Here is a 23,596-nt window from a genome sequence, read left to right on the forward strand (position 1 = left end):
GATAGAGGAAGTCGGAGCCATATTCCAATCTTTGACCTGAGTTTACTTATCGATGGAATCAGATTAAGCATGTATAAAGAAATGCGATCCTCCACCCCCAATGTTCCAAACCCTTCAATCTTAGGGTCCTGCCTAACAGCCAAGGCTAAGGGATCAATATAAATATCAAATAGCAATGGAGAAAGTGGACAACCTTCACAAGTACCTCTATTCAAAGTACAGCTCATTGTCAAACTCCCATTAATGTTCAATCTAGCCAGAGGAGATTTATACAAAAGCTTAATCATGTCTATAAACCTACCTCCAAATCCCATCTTCCCCAAGACCTTCCAGAGGAATCTCCACTCCACCCTGTCAAAGGCCTTAAAGGCATCCAGAGACAAAATGGAGACTGCATGTTTGTGTACAGACGATGAAGATTATAATTAGTACCCTTGTTTGGAATAAACCCATTCTGATCTGGGTGTATAATTGAAGGAATAACCTTGGAGAGTCTTGTAGTCAGAATCCTGTGTTCAATAATGATATAGGCCTATATGACCCCAAATTTAAGGGGTCTTTGCCTTTTTTCAATATTTATATTATTATAGCTTCTGTCATTGACTCAGATAGACTCCCATCCTCCAATGAGTCAGCAAATACCTTCAAAAGACTAGGGAGGATGACCGTATGACGGTAGAATTCATATGGGAATCCGTCTGACCCAGTGGAGGAATTACAAGAACATGCTTTAATTGCAGCCTCTAATTCCTGTAGAGAGAAGTTGACCGCAAGTGATTCCCTTTGGGTATCTGTAAGGACCGGGAGAGAGATGACATCCAGATAGGAGTCTATCATTTCATCGGTAATATTATTATCTGCTTTATATAAGTCTGAAAAGTGCTTCAAAAAAATTCCCTTTATAAGATCTTGATCCTTAACAATTGTACCCCCTCTTGAACGGATGTTAGCTATCAGTTTTTTTTGGTCCTGATTAGAAATCACCCTTGACAGCAGCTTTCCTGGATGACCCGATTTCCGTGAAATATTTTTGACCTTTAAAGAATAACCCGTCTTGGGCCTTATACAACAGAAAGTCAGAGTAGGCTTGACTTGCATTCTGCATAGCTTTTCTATTTTCCTCTATCTTATTCCTATAGAAATCCTTCATGGCTAATGTCGCTACTTCCTTTAGAGCCTTCTCTTTAATACCAAACCCTTTTTTAAATTAGAAATATTACTAGCAAAAATCCCCCTCATAAAGGCCTTAAATGCATCCCACACTACTTGGGTTTTAGCTGAGTTGTAATTAATATCCCAAAAACGCACAAATTCCTGTTGTATCAATTTATGATTATAAGTGTTGGGCGAGCATGCTTAGCCGAACACTAGTTCGACTCAATCATCGCGATGCTCGACACATTGCGGTGTTCCGTTGAATACTGTGTGTGCTCGAGTGAGATGCTCGAGTCTCCTCCCCACACGTTTGTTGACTGCTTTGCAAGTACTGCCATTCACTGTAATGCCGTAGCCATGTTGGCTGCTGTCATTACAGTGATTAGCTGGCCAGAAAGCGTCATCAGCTGCTATATAGCACCCGATGACACGTATTCGGCTCAGTATTAGTCAGGGAGAGCTGGAGAAAGAAAGAGATAGTGTAGGGATTGAAATAGCAATATTTTAGTTTTTATACTTGTTATAGACCCAAAAGTCCTTTTAAGGACTATTGTGTGTTGCAGCAATATATATTTTTAGTGCAGCCTGCACTAAATTGCTAAAACTTTTTAGAGACCCAAAAGTCCTTTTAAGGACTATAGTTCTACCGTATCTGGCAACAATATAAATTTTTAGCGTAACCTGCGCTAAATAGTTTGCAATTCTTTGGCCGCTGCAGACAGTGACATTATCTGCGCTACATCTCCAGTATAACATTAGCGCATCCGAAATATCAGTGACATTCAGTCATGTTTTTGCTGCTGGTGGCAGCGATATTACCTGCGCTGAATCTCTAGTATAATATTAGCGCATCCGAAATATAATTGACATTCAGTGTAATTTTTTTCGCCGCTGGTGACAGGACCATTATCTGCGCTACATCTCCTGTGTAACGTGTGCGCAGCCTAAAAATATGTACTTTTGTGTACTTTTTCTGTAGACGGTGTCCGCTGTGGACAGTTACATTACCTGCGCTACATCTCCTGTATAACGTTTGCGTATTCGAAATATCAGTGACATTCAGTCAAATTTTTTTGCTGCTGGTGGCAGCGACATTACATGCGCTACATCTCCTGTATAACATTTCACCATCCTAAATATTAGTGACATTAATTTAGTGTAATTTTTTATTAGCCACTGGTGACAGCGACATTACTTGCTCTATACCTCCTGTTTAACGTGTGCGCATCCTAAATATCAGTGACATTCATTCAGTGTAATTTTTTATTATGCAGTGGTGACAGCAACATTACTTGCGCTATACCTCCTATATAATGTTTGTGCAGCCTAAATATCAATGACATTAATCTGGTGTAATTTTTTATTAGGCGGTGGTGACAGCGACACTATTTGCGCTATACTTCCTGTTTAACGTGTGCGCATCCAAAAAATATCAGTGACATTCTGTGTACTTTATTTGCGCATACACTTACAAAACCTGCGCTACTGTATGTGTGACATACTTGCAAGCATATATACCATTTAATATGCTCAAGGCGAGCAGTAAGGGACGGGGAAGTGGCCGTGCTGCTGATGGTGCACGCAGAGGCCGTGGCCCTGGGTGAGGTGAAACTGTGCCTGCTGCCAGAGCATAAGAAACACACTCATCCACGATACCTAGCTTCATGTCCCAGTTTGCAGGGCGGCGCAGGACACCACTCTCGAAGTCAGACTAGTGCGACCAGGTGGTCGGTTGGATTGCAGCAAATAATGCTTCCAGTCAGTTAAGCCCCACCCTGTGTTCCACAAAGTCCAGTCTCAGTAGCCAAGAGTCTGGTCAACAGAATCCTCACCCTGATACTCCTTCCACCCACCATGGAGAGTCTTGGCAAACATGTGATCCCACACTCGGATATTCAGAGGAGTTGTTTTCATTGCCATTCCTTAAATTGGGCCTCAAGCCAAGCCCACTTGAAGAGGGACATGGGGAGATCTTGTGCTCTAATTTCCAAACTCTGGAGCATCCACAGTGAGAAAAAGATGATGGTGGCGAACAGCAATTAGTGTTTAACAAGGTGGATGATGATGATGAGACACAGTTGCCAATAAGTTAACCGCAATTAGTGTCTCAAGAGGTTCATGATGAGGATGAGATACAGTTGTCAATAACTGAGGTTGTTGTTAGGTCAACAGTCAGGAGGATGACTAGAGTGAGGAAGTGGAAGAGGAGGTGCTGGACGATGAAGTCCCAGACCCAACCTGGGAAGGTGGCAAGCCGAGCAAGGACAGCAGTACAGAGGGGGAGGAATCCACAGCACTGCAACAGGCTGAAAGAGGCAGTGGGGTGGCAAAAGGGAGAAGGCGGGCCACACCAAACAGGCCCGCAACTGTTCCCCGGAGCACCCCCTTGCAGCAATCTCCCTTGCCAAGGGGTAGGTGTTCCGCAGTCTGGTGCTTTTTTGAGGAAAGTGTGGACCATAAAAGAATTGTCATTTGCAACCTGTGCCATACCAAAATAAGCAGGGGCATGAACACTAGCAACCTCACCACCACTAGCGTGATCCGCCACATGGCATCAAAAGCACCCTAATAGGTGGGCCGAACACCTGGGTCCACAACCAGTGTCTGCGGGTCACACCACTGCCTCCTCTTTCCCTGTGTTACATGCTGGCCAATCCCCTGTCCAAGACGCAGGCCGGATGCCTCCAGCCATGCACCTGGACCTTCACAAGCACCATCAGCTAGCACATCCACTTCTGTGTCCCAGCACAGCATACAGATTTTTATACCCCAGGCCTTTAAACGAAAGTGCACCCACCAACAGACCATAGCACTAAATGCGCACCTTTCCAAATTGCTGGCCCTGGAAATGTTGCCATTTAGGCTTGTTGACACTGAGGCTTTCCGCAGCCTGATGGTGGCAGCTGTCGCCAATATTTTTCACGATGTGCGGTCCCAGCCTTACACCAGCATGTATCCCGTAACATCACCCATGACTTGACCAACGCAGTTATTGGGAAGGTCCACTTAACGACTGACACATGGACAAGTGCTTTTGGCCAGTGATGCTACATTTCCCTGACGGCACACTGGGTGAACGTTGTGGAGGCCAGGAGCGAGTCGAACTGTGGGATGGCACAGGTGCTACCGACGCCAAGGATTGCGGGCCCTATTTCCTTCAGGGTTTCTGCCGCCAACTACGTTAGTGGCTGCAACCCCCCTTCTCCTCCTCCGCCTCCTCCACTTCCACCTCTGAATTATCATCCTGCAGCACAAGTCAGACATCAGTCAGTAGAGGGAAGCAGTGTAGCACTGCAGTGGGGAAGCCGCAACATGCTGTGCTTAAACTGATCTGCTTAGGTGGCAAATAGCACACCGCCGCAGAGCTGTGGCAGGGGATAAGGGACCAGCCTGAGCTGTGGCTCTCACCACTCAACCTACAACCAGGCATGGTTGTGTCTGATAATGGCAAGCTCACACATATACCATGCCTAGCCCACGTGTTCCACCTAGTGGTTCAGCGGTTTCTCAAAGCCTAGCCCAATTTGCCTAAGCTACTGGTGAAGGTGCGCCACGTGTGTGCCCATTTCCACAAGTCATTGACGCTTCCGCCGGTCTGGCAATGCTGCAGCAGCGCTTGCAATTGCCAGCTCACCGACTGTTGTGCGACGTGAGCACGCACTCGAACGCCACATTCCACATGTTGGCCATGCTTTGTGAGCAGCAGAGGGCAGTAGTGGAATACCAGCTGCAACATGGTCATCCGCATCACCATTCCAGTCAGCTTCCGCTCTTCACAAGCGACGAGTGGGCATTGATGTCTGACCTCTGTGAGGTTTTACGCAACTTTGAGGAATCAACACAGATGGTGAGCAGCGATAATGCTATTATTAGCGTAACCATCCCACTCTTGTGTCTACTCAATGCTCACTGCTCACAATTAAGGCAGACGCTTTGCATGTGGAAGAGGTGGAAATGGGGGAAGACAGTACACAGGGTGATAGCCAGACCATCCTCCGTTTGTCTTCTCAGTGCAAATTGGATAATGAGTAGGAGGAGCCGGAGACGGTTGCCTCCGCTACAGAGGGTAGTACCCATGGAAGTTTTATTCCATCTGTTCATCGTGGATGGGTAGAAAAGGCAGAAGAAGATGAGGAGATTGAAAGTCATCCTCCTGATGAGAACAGAAAAGTCTTGTCTGTTGGGACTCTAGCACACATGGCAGACTTTATGTTAGGCTGCCTTTCCTGTGACCTTCGTGTTATACGCATTTTGGCCAACTCTGATTACTGGTTGTTCACCCTTCTTGCCCCCCGCTACAAAGAGAACTTCTCATCTCTTATTCCTGTGGTGGAGAGGACGAGCAAAATGGTGCAATACCAGAAGGTTCTTGTGGAAAAATTGCTCCAAAAATTTCCAGCTGACTATGCTGGCTGCAGAGTACGTAGTTCCTTGGCCAATCGAGGAGGGGAGATGAGGGGAACACACAGTAGTTCCAACAGAGGCATGGCAACACTCTCCAAGGTAACACCCTGCCAGCACCCTCAACCTGATGCACGGCCTAGTGTTACAAGGAGAAAAATTTTGGAAGATGGTGAAGGAATACGTAGCAGACCGTGTCACCGTCCTCAGTGATCCCTGTGTGCCTTACAACTATTGGGTGTCCAAACTGGACACGTGGCACGAACTGGCGCTCTACGCCTTGGAGGTGCTGGCCTGCCCTGCCGCCAGACTTTTGTCAGAGCATGTATTTAGTGCTGCTGGGGGCATGATAACTGATAAGCGCATCCACCTGTCAACTGAAAATGCTGACTGGTTGACTCTTATAAAAATGAACAAGGCCTGGATTGCCCCTGACTTCTCTACTCTACCAGGGGAAAGCGGCTGAACATAAATGCACTCTAAATGTGGCTTTTATGGTGTATTGAATACACTGTATTCCCATGCATCCCTTCCACCATTAAAAAGGCTACATGGTTTAATCTCCCTTTTCTCGTCCTCCTCCATCATATGAACATGCTTATTAGGCTGCCCTCGCTCCTAATGTTTTTAGAGGGTCAGCTCAGCAGCAGGCCCTCACCCTTACATTTTTAGATGGTCAGCTCGACAGCAGGCCCTCGCTAACAAAATTTTTGGGATGGTCGGCTCGGCAGCATGCCTTCGCCAATAACATTTTTAAAATGGTCAGCTCAGCAGCAGGCCCTCGCCCCTAATGTTTTAGAGGGTCACCAGCAGGCCCTTGCTCCTAATGTTTTTGAGGGTGACCAGCAGGCCATCAATCATAATTTTTTAAGGGTGTGTATGATGCCCTCCTTTATGTGTAATAAAGGGTGTATCGGAGTGCCGGTTCCTTGTAATCTTTTGGCAGCCCTTTCCCTTAGTGCATAGGCTGTATGAGTGTAGGAGTCCCACTACCTGAACAATTGTACCACAATGTGAATGAGGCCCTCCTTTATGTGATATACAGGTTGTATCGGAGTGCCTCTTCCTTGTAATTTTTGGCAGCACTTGCACTTTATATACAAGTAAACATACAGGAAAGAATGTTTCCTAACAATTTTTCCTCTAAAATCGATTTTATCTTTGGTTCGGTGCGTATTATTTTCAGTCTGTAAAGGTGGCGTACTACTCGGACAACATCGTTCCTAGCAGCAACCTGGGAGTCCAAGATGTATCCAGATATCCTCGTCCATGCTGTTCTCAAACCATTTCAGTGGTGTTTCCATCAATTTCTGATCTTTTACTATGAACCAGACACCCTCCCCTCTTCAGAGCAGGGGGTGCCTGGTTTAATGCTCTGGTTCTCCTATTGACTTCCATTCTGCTCGGGTGCTCGGTAGATCACCTGTGCATCCCCAGGTGTTCTACTCGAGAACCCGAGCACCAGAGCACTTTGGTGCTTGACCAACACTAATGATTATCCATTAACGACAACCAATAAAGATTTAATCTAAATGAGGGTCTTACCATACCTTTATCATAAACCATACAAAGTTCAAGAGAAAAGGGTACATAGTCCGGGAGAGACCTGGCCTCATAATGTTTTGCATAACTCATATTTTTCATTTTTTAATTAAGGCCAGATTTATCCTGGATATAGATCTTCCAGATTTGCTTAAGCAGGAATAAGCTCTTCTCCCCCACCCTAAGAATCCCCAAACATCCTCAAAGCCTGATTCCTGACAAAAATGTGCTAAGGGAGACCCTTGGGCAGAGGTATAAGAATCACCCCCCATTGAAATCCTATCTGTAGTGGGATTGAAGACACAATTGAAGTCTCCGTTGATTAATGTGGGACATTCCGGCCATTGCTCCATAAAGGTTAGCAGCAAATTAAGTATGTATATGGAAAAAGGAGGTGATATAGACAAAAGCCAGGATACCAAATTTTCCAGCAAGTTTACCATATAAAAAAACTAATCTCCCCTGCTTATTAACCAAGGATTCCTCATAGACAAAATCAATCATCCTTTGAATAAGGACTGAAACTCCTCTAGAATAAAATCACAGAAATAAGATAATAATGCACTTAGTAAAGTAGATGCAAGCCTTATATATGAACAAAGCCCTCACTCTGATATGATAAAATCTGAGACACTTAGCCAATATATTTTGATCAAAACACATCTGTGCTCGCCTACCAAGCGTCAAGGTGGTCTCAGGTCAGTCGGGTCCTACGCTAAACCTACCTAAGCCGTTGGGGTTCTATGTTCAGGAGCGCAGACACCGCACATATGGTGTGCTGCTCCTAGTCACCTCTATGTGCGTCAAGCAACCAATAGGAGGAGGAGCAAGCACACCTATATGTACCACCTAATCAAGGCGCTCTATTGGATAGGAAGGGCAAAAGTGCAGAGAAATGCTACTCCCAAAATAAATGGGTGCGCATTCACACTTGAAGGTGCCACTCACTCAAGCAACTACATAGACAAAAACAATCACAGAAAAAACAAAGATAAAAACATCCTGCACGGTATGATATATAAATGTGCGGATGTCCCTGGCCATATTATTGAAGAAAATCACAGAAATAAGATAATAATGCACTTAGTAAAGTAGATGCAAGCATTATATATGGACAAAGTCCTCACTTTGATATGATAAGAGTTGAGACACTTAGCCAATGTGCGGCACCTGCGCTCCTGAACATAGAAGCCCAATGGCTTAGGTAGGTTTAGCGTAGGACCTGCCTGACCTGAGACCACCTTGGCACTTGGTAGGTGGGCACAGATGTGTTTTGACCAAAATATATTGGCTAAGTGTCTCAGATTTTATTATATCAGAGTAAGGACTTTGTTCATATATAATGCTTGCATCTACTTTAGGCCTCCTGCACACGACCGTTGTGTGCACCCGTGGCCGTTGTCCCGTTTAATGTGTTTTTCTGCGGTCCCATTGACTTTCAATGGGTCCGTGGAAAAATCGGAAACTGCACCGTTTGGCAGCCGCATCCGTGATCCGTGTTTCCTGGCCGTGAAAAAAATATGACCTGTCCTATTTTTTTCACGGCCAACGGTTCACGGACCCATTCAAGTCAATGGGTCCGTGAAAATCACGGATGCACACAAGATTGTCATCCGTGTCCGTGATCCGTGTCTGTTTTTTCTATCATTTCAATGGCAAACTTGACTTAGATTTTTTTTCCATTTTTCATGTCCGTGGATCCTCCAAAAATCACGGAAGACCCACGGAAGAAAAAACGGACACTGATCACGGTACAACGGAACCACGTTTTGCGGGACGCTAAAAAATACTGTCGTGTGCAGGAGGCCTTACTAAGTGCATTATTATCTTATTTCTGTGACTTTCTTTAATAGTATAGCCAAGGACATCCGCACATTTATATATCATACTGTGTATGATGTTTTTATCTTTTTTTTTTCTGTGATTTTTTTGTTTTTGTTCTCTAGAATAACTAGTGACGGTAGAATGGTAAGTCTGTAGAGCCCACTCTCTGTTGAACTGCAGGGAAGTCTCCTCAGTGTAATGAGTCTCCACCAAGCAGACAATTGCTGGTAAATGTCTCTGTACCAGATCAAGAACCACTTGTCTCTTTAATTTGTCCCCCAGACCCCGAACATTCCAGGTTAAAATTCATTACATCAGCCAACAGACTCCCAGACTAGGGGATTTTCATTTTTGATTTTTTTTTTTCTTGCCTACGTTCCTATAGCCATAACTTTAAATTTCCCTTTAACATAGCCATATGAGGGCTTATTTTTTGCAGGGCAAGATGTATTTTTGAATAGTACCATTTCATTTACCATGTCTTTGTTGGAAAACGGGAAAAATATTCTTTGTGAGGTAAAATTGAAAAAACAAAAGAAATTTGGATTTTGATTACTATAACGTTTGATGACATCCTTATTATGGGTCAGTATGATTACAGCAATACCAAATTTGCATAGTTTTTTTTTTACTTACTTTTAAAAAACATAAAAACTTTTCTGTACATCTCCATCTTCTGCCAGCTATATGTTTTTTCTGTCTACAGAGCTGTATGAGGGCTTATTGTTTGCAGGCTGAACTGTTTTTATTGTCAGCATTTTTGGGGTACGTACAACATTTTGATCACTATTATTCAACTTATTGGGGGGCACAAGGTGACTAAAAAATGACGAATGACGTATTTTTATAGTTTTTTCCCGTTACATTTTCGGATGCAGTGATTCCCTTTATGTATATTTTTTATTGTTTTTATATTTTTTTATGTAAAATTGTTAAATTCGGGTGATTTGAATATTATTATTTTTTTTTACTTTTTACTCAATCTCTTACCGCCATCTTCTGATTTCTTGCCCCATAGACCATAAAAGAGAACTATTGTGGTCTATGCGATTTTCAATGTCTGCATATGAAGCTGTGCCTCGTGCACAGATTCACAGGCAGCTTACAATGACAGGCCTTTCAGCAGGCTACAGGCTGTCATGGTAACAAATCGGAGCCCCGTGTTTTCACTGAGGGTCTGAAGGGATAGGGAGCTTCTTCCCTCTTTCTAACTCCACAAATGCCGCAATCGCTATTGAACACAGCATATGAGGGGTTAAATGGCCGGTTTAGGCATCATTAACGATCTCGGTCATTGTGGCGTCTGCTGTATGTATTAAAGAGAAGCAGCCCGCTCCATACAGTCTTCATATAATACATACATGTTCAGTATTATGCATTAAGGGGTTAACAAGGAGCTCAGCTGACAGGCAAGCAAGACATTACAGTTAGGTGCACCTATCATCATCCTTGGCAATTGCCTGCAAGCCATGCAGGTGTGCTAGTGCCTGGTGGACTCCACGCTGCAGGAGAGACACGTCTGGTTGATCCAGGAGAGTGAGTACATCCACAGACTGCAATGTACTACTACTAGCCAGTACACTACACTATATGAGGCTAGAAACAGAGACACTTCTCTACTATAGGACAGTGCTATATGCACAGAAGGTGAACAACCTACCAAGTCTGCTATCTGGGAATTGAATTAACATCAACTGTACTATGGTCTATTGTGACAGTATACTGTATATTCATATAGATGTTTCATATTATGTGTTGTTTGGATCTACCATTGGTCGTCAGTATTTTATTTTGATCCTTTTTATATTTTCAATAAATATTGCCAAATTTAATATACCTCGAGTGCTAACCGTTTTTGTAATTGTAATTTACTCCTTTTATGGGCTCTGGGGCACAGGATCCTGGTGGTAGCATTTTGTATACTTAGGAGTCCATATTAGTGAGCTCCAATTTGCATATAAAAGTTGTAAAACAGTTAGTAAATGTGATGCAAAGTATGCCCACCAGTTTCTTGACACAAATCGCTTAAAAAACGGGCGCATTTTCATTAAATATCTGCCCCATGGAATTTGCAGCAACTATGTTATTACCTTATGGCCTCATGCACACGACCGTTGTTTTGGCCCGCATCTGAGCCGCAGTTTTTGCTGCTCGGATGCGGACCCATTCACTTCAATGGGGCTGCAAAAGATGCGGACAGCACTCCGTACCCCCGCAAAAAAAATATTCTTGTCCATTTGGTGGACAAGAATAGGCATTTCTACAATGGGCCGCCCGTTCCGTTCCGCAAATTGCAGAAGGCACAAGGACGGCTTCCCTTTTTGCTGATCCGCGGTTTGCAGACCGCAAAAAACGGAACAGTCGTGTGCATGAGGCCTATGAAGTAGGGTTTATCTCTCAGTATAACATTTTCTTCCCTCTTTGTATAGTTACAAGCACTGCGTACCACAAAGCCTACGGCAGAGCATCGTGAATCTGAATTTCTTCTGCCGCAAGAGATTACGCAGGAATGTTCAGAAGTCCCTAAAGAAGATGCGTGCATGTGTACTCAGTGTCCCTCTCATCAAAATCAAATATCTAGTGGATTTAGAGAAACTGGATCCAGATTTTGGGATAGAGACTTTTTTCGTTAGAAGCACACACAAAGATAGCAAAGACTTGGTACTTAGAGTTTCAAGGTGTGATGGCATCATTTGGAAAGAAGTCGACAGTGAGGCGAGTATGGCTGACCTATGGGTCAGATAACATAACAGTGCCAGACTAGCATTTTGTTTAGTAGACACAAAAATGTATAACATAACTAAGCAATATAGTTATAATTAGGGCTGAACGATTATGATAAAAATGTGACTAATTGAACATGTAATCTCGATTTTGATTATTGAACGATTATTTGGGGGTGTGGCTTAGAGAGCGACTCGGGGCATGGCTTAGCATAGGGTTTTATATCACCAATGGTTTGATCATATTCTGAGTGTATATATTAATACTGTTTGTATATGACTTAAAAATATTAGTCCCTAAGGGTACTTTCACACTAGCGTTATTATTTTCCGGTATTGAATTCCGTCACAGGAGCTCAATACAGGAAAAAACTAATCAGTTTTATCCTAATGCATTCTGATTGGAGAGCATTCTATTCAGGATGCATCAGCTCAGTCCCTCTTACGTTTTTTTGACGGAGAAAATACTGCAGCATGCTGTATTGTTCTCTCCGGCCAAAATATTCTGAACACTTGCCGGAATGCCGGATCCAGCATTAATTTACATTGAAGTGTATTAGTGCCGGATCCCGCATTAAGTGTTCGGGCGAAACGGATCCGGCTTTCCGGTTTGCGCATGCACAGACCTTTAAAAATGCAAACAAATTAATACTGGATCCGCTTTTTCAGATGATACCAGAGAGACGGATCCTGTATTTCAATGCATTTGTCAGACGGAGCCGCATCCGGATCCGTCTGACAAATGCCATCAGTTTGTGTTCGGATTGGCAGAATCCTCTGCCGCAAGTTTCATTGTCGCCTTCCAAGAGCTGTAACTTATTTTTTATTTTTCTGTCTATGTAGCTGTATGAGGATTGGTTTTTTATGGGACAAGTTGTAGTTTTTAATGGTGCCATTTTGGGGTACACATAACTTGCTGATTAACTTTTATTAACTCTTTCTGGGAGAGAGATGGCAAAAAATTGCAATACTGCCACTGAGTTTTTACTTTATAAATATTGCGGCTTTCATTTTTTGGCATAAATTTGATGAAATCTTTAGTCTCTGGGTCAGTATGATTACAGCGATACTAAATACATATATATTTTTTTCTTTTCATTTTACTACTTTTGTGCAATAAAACCCCTTTTCTTAAAACTAAGAATTTTTTTGCATCAACACAGTCAAAGACCTATAACTTTTTATTTTTTATTTTTATGGAGTTTTGTGACTGTTTGATTTTTGTGGGACGATTTATAGTTTTCATTGGTATCATTTTGGGTTAATAACTCTTTTTGATCACTTGTTATTACGTTTGTTCGGTGGCAACTAAAAAGAAATGAGCAATTCTAGCTTTTTTAGTTGTTTTTCTTTTACGGCATTCATTATAGGGCATAATTTACATGATATTTGTGTAGTGCGGGTCATTATGGATGTGGCGATATCAAACATGTGAGAGATTTTATTTTAGAAATTTGTTTTCATAAAAAAATATTTTTATTTTATTTAATAAATGTTTATTTTTTCAACTTTTTAAACCACTTGATAGTCCAATATTTTGGTTGCTTCTAAAATACAATTCATTATCCCTATAGTGTAATGCATTTTAATGTCAGTGCTTTACTGACATTGACCAGAGAGCCGCAGCCTGCTGGAGCACACTCAGGCCCCTTTCACACGGGCGAGTATTCCGCACCCATTCATTTCTATGGGGCTGTGCACATGAGCGGTGATTTTCATGCATCACTTGTGCGTTGAGTGAAAATCGCAGCATGCTCCTCTTTGTGCGTTTTTCATGTAACGCAGGCCCCATAGAAATGAATGGGGTTGCGTGAAAATCGCAAGCATCTGCAAGCAAGTGCGGATGCAGTGCGATTTTCACGCACGGTTGCTGGGTGACGATCGGGATGGGGACCCGATCATTATTATTTCCCCTTATAACATGGTTATAAGGGAAAATAATAGCATTCTGAATACAGAATGCATAGTACAATAGGGCTGGAGGGGTTAAAAAAAAAATAAAAAAAAATAAACTCACCTTAATCCACTTGTTCGCTCAGCCGGCATCCGTTTTGTCTTCATCTGTGTGCAATAGGACCTTTGATGACGTCACTACGCTCATCACATGATCCATCACCATGGTGATGGATCATGTGATGGACCATGTGATGAACGCAGTGACGTCATCAAAGGTCCTATTGCTCACAGATGAAGACAGAAGAGATGCTGGCTGCGCGAACAAGTGGATTAAGGTGAGTTAAATTATTATTATAATTTTTTTTAACCCCTCCAGCCCTATTGTACTAATGCTATAACCATGTTATAAGGGAAAATAATACAAGCTACACTACAACTAACCCGAACCTGAACTTCTGTGAAGAAGTTCGGATCTGGGTACCACAGTCGGTTTTTTATCATGCGCGTGCAAAACACATTGCACCCGCGCAATAAAAACTGAACATTGGAATGCAATTGCAGTCAAAACTGACTGCAATTGCGTTCATACTCGCGCGGGTTTGCCGCAATGCCCTGGGATGCATCCGGACCTAATCCAGACACGCTCCTCTGCAAGGGGCCTCAAGGGAGGCTTGGGGTCTACACCAGGTCCCAGCCTGCCTATACATATATAGAGTACCCCATGATTGCATTTGTGGGGTGCCAACGGGAGACAGATCGAGTCCCCTCCCTCTGTCACAGCTTACATGCGGTGTTCGCCATTGCCTTCAGCATGTAAGGGGTTAAACAGCCCGAATCAGCACTCCTGCAAGTATGGACTGTTAGAGCAGGAGCATGGCTCTCATGTGAGTGCTGAGCCCCTGCTCTTCACTGCATGCGAAAGCTGAGCATTGCTTAGACCAGGCTGCCATGAAAAGGTGGTCACTAAGGGGATAAGGGAAAACCAAACCGAAAAAACGATAGGCAATGTGCCGTCGGTTAATCATACTGATGGTTTCGTTTTATTATCGATTAATCGCCCAGCCCTAGTTATAATGCTATCATATCAATAATAGGAAGAATACATGTATTTAATATTCCTGCTAATGGGGAAGCAATATAATTGACCAGCAGATCCTGTAATGCCTCATTTACTTGTCAGTATTTTGGTCAGTGATTTCCATCAGTGATTGTGAGCCAAAACACAGAACAGGTGCCGATCTTTCCCTTAGGCCCCTTTCACACGGGCGAGTTTTCAGCGCGGGTGCAATGCGTGAGGTGAACACATTGCACCCGCACTAAATCCGGACCCATTCATTTCTATGGGGCTGTGCACACGAGCGGTGATTTTCACGGATCACTTGTGCGTTGCGTAAAAATTGCAGCAAGCATCATTTTGTGCGTTTTTCTAGCAACGCAGGCCCCATAAAAGTGAATGGGGCTGAGTGAAAATCGCACAGTTGCTAGGAGATGATCGGGATGGGGACCCAATCATTATGGTTATTATTTTCCCTTATAACCATGTCATAAGGGAAAATAATACAATCTACACAACACCGATCCCAAACCCGAACTTCTGTGGAGAAGTTTGGATTTGGGTACCAAACATGCTGATTTTTCTCACGCGCGTGCAAAATGCATTAAAGTGTTTTGCACTCGCGCAGAAAATCACACATTTTCCCGCGACGCACCTGCATCTTATCCGGGCCAATAACATGACGGGCAAGAATTTAATGCGGGTGCAATGCGTGAGGTCAACGCATTGCATCCGCACCTAATCCGGGACCATTCACTTAAGTGGGGCTGTGCAGATGAGCGACGATTTTCACGCATCACTTGTGCTTTGCGTACAAATCGCAGCATGCTCTATATTATGCATTTTTCACGCAACGCAGGCCCCATAGAAGTGAATGGGGCTGCGTGATAATCGCAAGCATCCGCAAGCAAGTGCGGATGCGGTGCAATTTTCACGCATGGTTGCTAGGTGACGATGGGGATGGGGACCCGATCTTTATTATAACAAGGTTATAAGGGAAAATAATAGCATTCTTAATACAGAATACTAAGTATATTAGGGATATAGGGGTTAAAAAAGATAATTTGAAATTAAACTCACCTCATCCACTTGTTGGCGCAGCCCAGTTCGTCTTCTTTCTTCTTCTTTGAGGACCTGGGAGGAAAAGGACCTTTGGTGATGTAACTGCGCTCATCACATGGTGATGGACCATGTGATGGACCATGTGATGAGCGCAGTGGCGTCACCAAAGGTCCTTTTCCTCACAGGTCCTCAAAGAAGGAGAAAGAAGACGAGATGGGCTGTGCGAACAAGTAGAGTTTAATTTAAAAAAAATATATTATTTAACCCCTCCATCCTTAATTTACTTAGCATTCTGTATTAGGAATGCTATTATTTTCCCTTATAACCATGTTGTAAGTGAAAATAATAAAATCTACACAACACTGTGAATAAGTCCTGGTTCGGGTCTGGGTACCAAACATGCAAATTATTCTCACGTGCGTGTAAAACGCATTAAAACGATTTGCACTCGCGCGGAAAAATAGCGCATTTTCCCGCAATGCCCGTGTGAGAGAGGCCTTATACCTTATGTATGTGTAGCCTAAACTCCTGGTTTTGGCTCACAATCACTGATGGAAATCACTGCCCAAAACACTAATGTGTGAGTGAGGCTTAACAGGTATCTTCAGGGTACAGGTTAGTTCACACAACATTTTTTCGCACTGGTTTCAGAGCAGATTATATGACAAAAACTGTGCTGAATATGTGCTGAAACCGCCTCCCACTGTTTTCAATGAGATGCTGTACTGCAACTCACAAGGACAAGGATTTTTCCAGTGCCGTTTTCCAGATCCTGCCAAGAATGTGCATGTCTATTCTTGGCTTGGTTACATTGCAGACAACTTGAAAAGCTGCAAGATGAGCATGCTTGTGGTTTAGCTCTATTCAGTGGAGCTTTTTCCTTATCTTGATCTCCATTCGGACCAGACTGCCATGATGATTTCTTTCAGCCGTCTCTTGTCTCTGCAGAGTTTGACACATAGACATCTTATTTTTCCCCTTCTTAATAACATCCCATGAATCCCCCTAAAAATACTAGTACCCCACAGATAGTGCCACCTTCAATAATTATTTTGACACAGTGCCCTCAAAAATAAACATAGTGTACCTCAATAATAATTGTGCTAAGTGGATACTGTGCCAGGTTGCCCCCCACAGTAATAGTGCTCCCAAAAGTCACACCAATAGTAATAAATCTCTGCCAGAGTGAACCTAGTGGTAACATTAGACCGACAGTGCCCCAATAGTAATAATGTTGCCCATTGTGCACAAAAAGTAATAATGCCCCCACAGTGCCCATAGTAGTAATCATGTTCCTCATTGTCTCCCAGTAATAATGAAGCCCACCCTAATATCCACAAGTAGTAATAATTCCCCTTTTGAGAGCTAGAAACAAAAACCCTCATAATGTGTGCCAGTACAAAAGTACCCCCGTATAATGTGTGCCAGTACAAAAATATCCCCTTATAATATGTGTCAGAGCAAAAAATGCCCCCGTGCATGTGCCAGTACCAAAAAATTCCCCCTTATGTATAACAGTACAAAAATGCCCCTTATAGAGTGTGGCATTACAAAAAAAACACCCCTTATGATATGTTCCAGTACAAATATACCCCCAATATTGTATGCTAGACAAAATACCCCCTAATGTGTGTCTGTATACAAAATGCCCCCTTATAAACTGTACTAGTAAAAAAAAAAACGGACAAAGGAACTGTCTCACAAGGACAGTGCATACACACCTCTCCCCGGGTACTACTCAAAAAGTAGTCTACAAAATCAGAAAAAGGGGAGCAGTAACATAGTAAAACTTAACTTTTATTATACTCAATGAGAATTCCCGTAGCCGGGAGATAAAAAAAAAACTTACCAACATAAACAGACAAACAGGTGCCTGACCTAAATAAGTGTGCCACATGAAAAAACTGCGGTTTATATGTATAGGCGTGCAGTAGCTAGGAAAGCATAAAGAAAGAGCACCATAGGGTAATTATAACAGGTTGATAGAACTAAACAATGGAGGCTCACCTTCAAAATAGGCACAACTCTACTGTAGGTTTAGCACTTTCGTGCAAACTTGTGCGTCCACTTGTCAGTTTATGCTGCCGCAGTATCCAAAGGTTCCGGAGAGGATGCCCAATCTTCTCCAAAGGCAAAATAGTAGCGATATCAGGATACAATTAATGCGCAAAATACACCAGCCAGGACACTCGCATGAAGAATAAGAAGCTTCTTTATTGAGTTTTTCTTTTTTTATGTCAATAAAACAAAACAACGCTTTACAGGGGCACTCAAGCCCTCTTTATCAGGTTCAAAAAGACTCAATGCTTAATGTGGCACTGATTACACTGATTAAGCATCATGGGACTGCCCAGGGGGAGGAGTGCTTGTGGGCTGCGATCCAGACAGTGTTTGGGAGCGCCTCACGTGACCACATATGCTGCAGTCACGTGGTGCGCATCCCCGGGGATGGAGAAGCCGATTGGCGCTGTGTCTGTAGCTGGCTGGATAGCGGCCTAAGTTACATGTGACCTGCTTGCGGGTTGCTTGGCGATATAGGACAACATAACTATAGTCTGTGTTAGATCGCCATAATAGTTCTTATCACTACTTTTAAATACAAATTCTATTATCATAAGAATTATAAATGGAGGTGTGTGTAAAAATTGGACATTTTGACCAATCTATATATAATACACATGTATAAATACGTGTAAAAATGAGCATTAATACGTCTTAAAACCAAAAACAGTAAATAGAAATATATTTTAAAAAGGACGATGGGTAAAATATATATATACGTATAATCATATTATTATTATAAGATCACATAAAATGTATACGTCTGATAGTATCATTGTCATAAAAATTATCATAAACATTGTCATAAGTTATCATAAGAACACGTGAAAGAGAATATATACGTATGTATATACATAAACTGACCAGCAGCATATTGAAACCCAGAAAAAATATACAAACCGGATTCCCAAAAAGTTGGGACACTATACAAATCGTGAATAAAAACTGAATGCAATGATGTGGAGGTGCCAACTTCTAATATTTTATTCAGAATAGAACATAAATCACGGAACAAAAGTTTAAACTGAGAAAATGTACCATTTTAAGGGAAAAATATGCTGAATCAGAATTTCATGGTGTCAACAAATCCCCAAAAAGTTGGGACAAGGCCATTTTCACCACTGTGTGGCATCTCCCCTTCTTCTTACAACACTCAACAGACGTCTGGGGACCGAGGAGACCAGTTTCTCAAGTTTAGAAATAGGAATGCTCTCCCATTCTTGTCTAATACAGGCCTCTAACTGTTCAATCCTCTTGGGCCTTCTTTGTTGCACCTTCCTCTTTATGATGCGCCAAATGTTCTCTATAGGTGAAAGATCTAGACTGCAGACTGGCCATTTCAGTACCCGGATCCTTCTCCTACGCAGCCATGATGTTGTGATTGATGCAGAATGTGGTCTGGCATTATCTTGTTGAAAAATGCAGGGTCTTCCCTGAAAGAGATGACGTCTGGATGGGAGCATATGTTGTTCTAGAACCTGAATATATTTTTCTGCATTGATGGTGCCTTTCCAGACATGCAAGCTGCCCATGCCACACGCACTCATGCAACCCCATACCATCAGAGATGCAGGCTTCTGAACTGAGCATTGATAACAACTTGGGTTGTCCTTGTCCTCTTTGGTCCGGATGACATGGCGTCCCAGATTTCCAAAAAGAACTTCGAATCATGACTCGTCTAACCACAGAACAGTCTTCCATTTTGCCACACTCCATTTTAAATGATCCCCGGCCCAGTGAAAACGCCTGAGCTTGTGGATCTTGCTTAGAAATGGCTTCTTCTTTGCACTGTAGAGTTTCAGCTGGCAACGGCGGATGGCACGGTGGATTGTGTTCACTGACAATGGTTTCTGGAAGTATTCCTGAGTAGAGTTGAGCGAACACCTGGATGTTCGGGTTCGAGAAGTTCGGCCGAACATCCCGGAAATGTTCGGGTTCGGGATCCGAACCCGATCCGAACTTCGTCCCGAACCCGAACCCCATTGAAGTCAATGGGGACCCGAACTTTTCGGCACTAAAAAGGCTGTAAAACAGCCCAGGAAAGAGCTAGAGGGCTGCAAAAGGCAGCAACATGTAGGTAAATCCCCTGCAAACAAATGTGGATAGGGAAATGAATTAAAATAAAAATTAAATAAATAAAAATTAACCAAAATCAATTGGAGAGAGGTTCCATAGCAGAGAATCTGGCTTCCCGTCACCCACCACTGGAACAGTCCATTCTCAGATATTTAGGCCCCGGCACCCAGGCAGAGGAGAGAGGTCCCGTAACAGACAATCTGGCTTCATGTCAGCAGAGAATCAGTCTGCATGTCATAGCAGAGAATCAGGCTTCACGTCACCCACCACTGCAACAGTCCATTGTCATAAATTTAGGCCCAGCACTAGTGTTGAGCGGCATGTCCCATATTCGAATTCGCGAAATTTTGTGAATATTCGAAAGAATATTCGTAAAATATTCGCGATTATTCAAATTCGTTATTATTTCGCATATGCGATAATTCGAATTATCGCATAATACATATGCTATGCAAAATTCACATGTGCGCTAATGAAATCGCCTTACGAAGATTCGCAACTCAATTCAATCACTAATGTATGAATGCAATGCCCTTTGCCTCTGTTCTGGGACAAGTGTAGATATTCGCATGTGCGCTAATAAAATCGCCTTACGAAGATTCGCAACTCAATTCACTAATGTATGAATGCAAAGCCCTTTGCCTCTGTTCTGGGACGTGCCGATATTCGCATGTGCGCTAATAAAATCGCCTTACGAAGATTCGCGCCTCAATCACTTTCTAGGCAATGTGAGTAAGATCTGAGCTGTTGGACCTTTGGGAAACAATCAATTATATGTGTACTGTAATTTTGTGGGGGGGGGGGGGGGAAACAAAAAACGAATATTCGTTTTTACGAATATATAGCACTATATTCGAAATATTCGCGAAATCGCGAAGTTGCGATATTCGCGAAAAAAATTTGCTTTTCGAATATTCGCGCTCAACACTACCCAGCACCCAGGCAGAGGAGAGAGGTCCCGTAACAGAGAATCTGGCTTCATGTCAGCAGAGAATCAGTCTTCATATCATAGCAGAGAATCAGGCTTCACGTCACCCACCACTGTAAGAGTCAATTTTCATAAATTTAGGCCCAGAACCCAGGCAGAGGAGAAAGGTCCCGTAACAGACAATCTGGCTTCATGTCAGCAGAGAATCAGTCTTCATATCATAGCAGAGAATCAGGCTTCACGTCACCCACCACTGCAACAGTCAATTGTCATAAATTTAGGCCCAGCACCCAGGCAGAGGAGAGAGCTCCCGTAACAGAGGATCTGGCTTCATGTCAGCAGAGAATCAGTCTGCATGTCATAGCAGAGAATGAGGCTTCACGTCACCCACCACTGCAACAGTCAATTGTCATAAATTTAGGCCCAGCACCCAGGCAGAGGAGAGAGCTCCCGTAACAGAGGATCTGGCTTCATGTCAGCAGAGAATCAGTCTGCATGTCATAGCAGAGAATGAGGCTTCACGTCACCCACCACTGCAACAGTCCATTGGCATATATTTAGGCCTAGCACACAGGCAGAGCAGAGAGGTCCCGTAACAGACAATCTGGCTTCATGTCAGCAGAGAATTAGTCTGCATGTCATAGCAGAGAATGAGGCTTCACGTCACCCACCACTGCAACAGTCCATTGGCATATATTTAGGCCTAGCACACAGGCAGAGCAGAGAGGTCCCGTAACAGACAATCTGGCTTCATGTCAGCAGAGAATCAGTCTGCATGTCATAGCAGAGAATGAGGCTTCACGTCACCCACCACTGCAACAGTCCATTGGCATATATTTAGGCCTAGCACACAGGCAGAGCAGAGAGGTCCCGTAACAGACAATCTGGCTTCATGTCAGCAGAGAATCAGTCTGCATGTCATAGCAGAGAATGAGGCTTCACGTCACCCACCACTGCAACAGTCCATTGGCATATATTTAGGCCTAGCACACAGGCAGAGCAGAGAGGTCCCGTAACAGACAATCTGGCTTCATGACAGCAGAGAATTAGTCTGCATGTCATAGCAGAGAATGAGGCTTCACGTCAGCCACCACTGCAACAGTCCATTGGCATATATTTAGGCCCAGCACCCAGGCAGAGGAGAGAGGTCCCGTAACAGACAATCTGGCTTCATGTCAGCAGAGAATTAGTCTGCATGTCATAGCAGAGAATCAGGCTTCACGTCAGCCACCACTGCAACAGTCCATTGTCATAAATTTAGGCCCAGCACCCAGGCAGAGGAGAGAGGTCCCGTAACAGACAATCTGGCTTCATGTCAGCAGAGAATTAGTCTGCATGTCATAGCAGAGAATGAGGCTTCACGTCAGCCACCACTGCAACAGTCCATTGGCATATATTTAGGCCTAGCACACAGGCAGAGCAGAGAGGTCCCGTAACAGACAATCTGGCTTCATGACAGCAGAGAATCAGTCTGCATGTCATAGCAGAGAATCAGGCTTCACGTCAGCCACCACTGCAACAGTCCATTGTCATAAATTTAGGCCCAGCACCCAGGCAGAGGAGAGAGGTCCCGTAACAGACAATCTGGCTTCATGTCAGCAGAGAATTAGTCTGCATGTCATAGCAGAGAATGAGGCTTCACGTCAGCCACCACTGCAACAGTCCATTGGCATATATTTAGGCCTAGCACACAGGCAGAGCAGAGAGGTCCCGTAACAGACAATCTGGCTTCATGACAGCAGAGAATCAGTCTGCATGTCATAGCAGAGAATCAGGCTTCACGTCAGCCACCACTGCAACAGTCCATTGTCATAAATTTAGGCCCAGCACCCAGGCAGAGGAGAGAGGTCCCGTAACAGAGAATCTGGCTTCATGTCAGCAGAGAATCAGTCTTCATATCATAGCAGAGAATCAGGCTTCACGTCACCCACCACTGTAAGAGTCAATTTTCATAAATTTAGGCCCAGAACCCAGGCAGAGGAGAAAGGTCCCGTAACAGACAATCTGGCTTCATGTCAGCAGAGAATCAGTCTTCATATCATAGCAGAGAATCAGGCTTCACGTCACCCACCACTGCAACAGTCAATTTTCATAAATTTAGGCCCAGAACCCAGGCAGAGGAGAAAGGTCCCGTAACAGACAATCTGGCTTCATGTCAGCAGAGAATCAGTCTTCATATCATAGCAGAGAATCAGGCTTCACGTCACCCACCACTGCAACAGTCAATTTTCATAAATTTAGGCCCAGAACCCAGGCAGAGGAGAAAGGTCCCGTAACAGACAATCTGGCTTCATGTCAGCAGAGAATCAGTCTTCATATCATAGCAGAGAATCAGGCTTCACGTCACCCACCACTGCAACAGTCAATTTTCATAAATTTAGGCCCAGCACCCAGGCAGAGGAGAGAGGTCCCGTAACAGAGGATCTGGCTTCATGTCAGCAGAGAATCAGTCTGCATGTCATAGCAGAGAATCAGGCTTCACGTCACCCACCACTGCAACAGTCAATTGTCATAAATTTAGGCCCAGCACCCAGGCAGAGGAGAGAGCTCCCGTAACAGAGGATCTGGCTTCATGTCAGCAGAGAATCAGTCTGCATGTCATAGCAGAGAATGAGGCTTCACGTCACCCACCACTGCAACAGTCCATTGGCATATATTTAGGCCTAGCACACAGGCAGAGGAGAGGTTCATTCAACTTTGGGTAGCCTCGCAATATAATGGTAAAATGAAAATAAAAATAGGATTGAATGAGGAAGTGCCCTGGAGTCCAATAATATATGGTTATGGGGAGGTAGTTAATGTCTAATCTGGACAAGGGACGGACAGGTCCTGTGGGATCCATGCCTGGTTCATTTTTATGAACGTCAGCTTGTC

General features: G+C 43.6%; 1 protein-coding gene across 2 annotated transcripts in view; it reads left to right on the forward strand.

Moving 5' to 3' along the window:
• Positions 1 to 23,596, forward strand: part of JAK3 (Janus kinase 3) — a 283,985-nt gene that overhangs the window by 83,669 nt on the left and 176,720 nt on the right. For both annotated transcript variants that reach the window (XM_044285317.1, XM_044285325.1), the window contains exon 6: positions 11,352 to 11,637. In XM_044285317.1, coding sequence (XP_044141252.1) covers positions 11,352 to 11,637 — 286 coding nt within the window. The remainder of the gene's footprint in view (positions 1 to 11,351; positions 11,638 to 23,596) is intronic.

Source organism: Bufo gargarizans, chromosome 1, assembly GCF_014858855.1.
Source record: "Bufo gargarizans isolate SCDJY-AF-19 chromosome 1, ASM1485885v1, whole genome shotgun sequence".
NCBI classification, from domain to species: domain Eukaryota; kingdom Metazoa; phylum Chordata; class Amphibia; order Anura; family Bufonidae; genus Bufo; species Bufo gargarizans.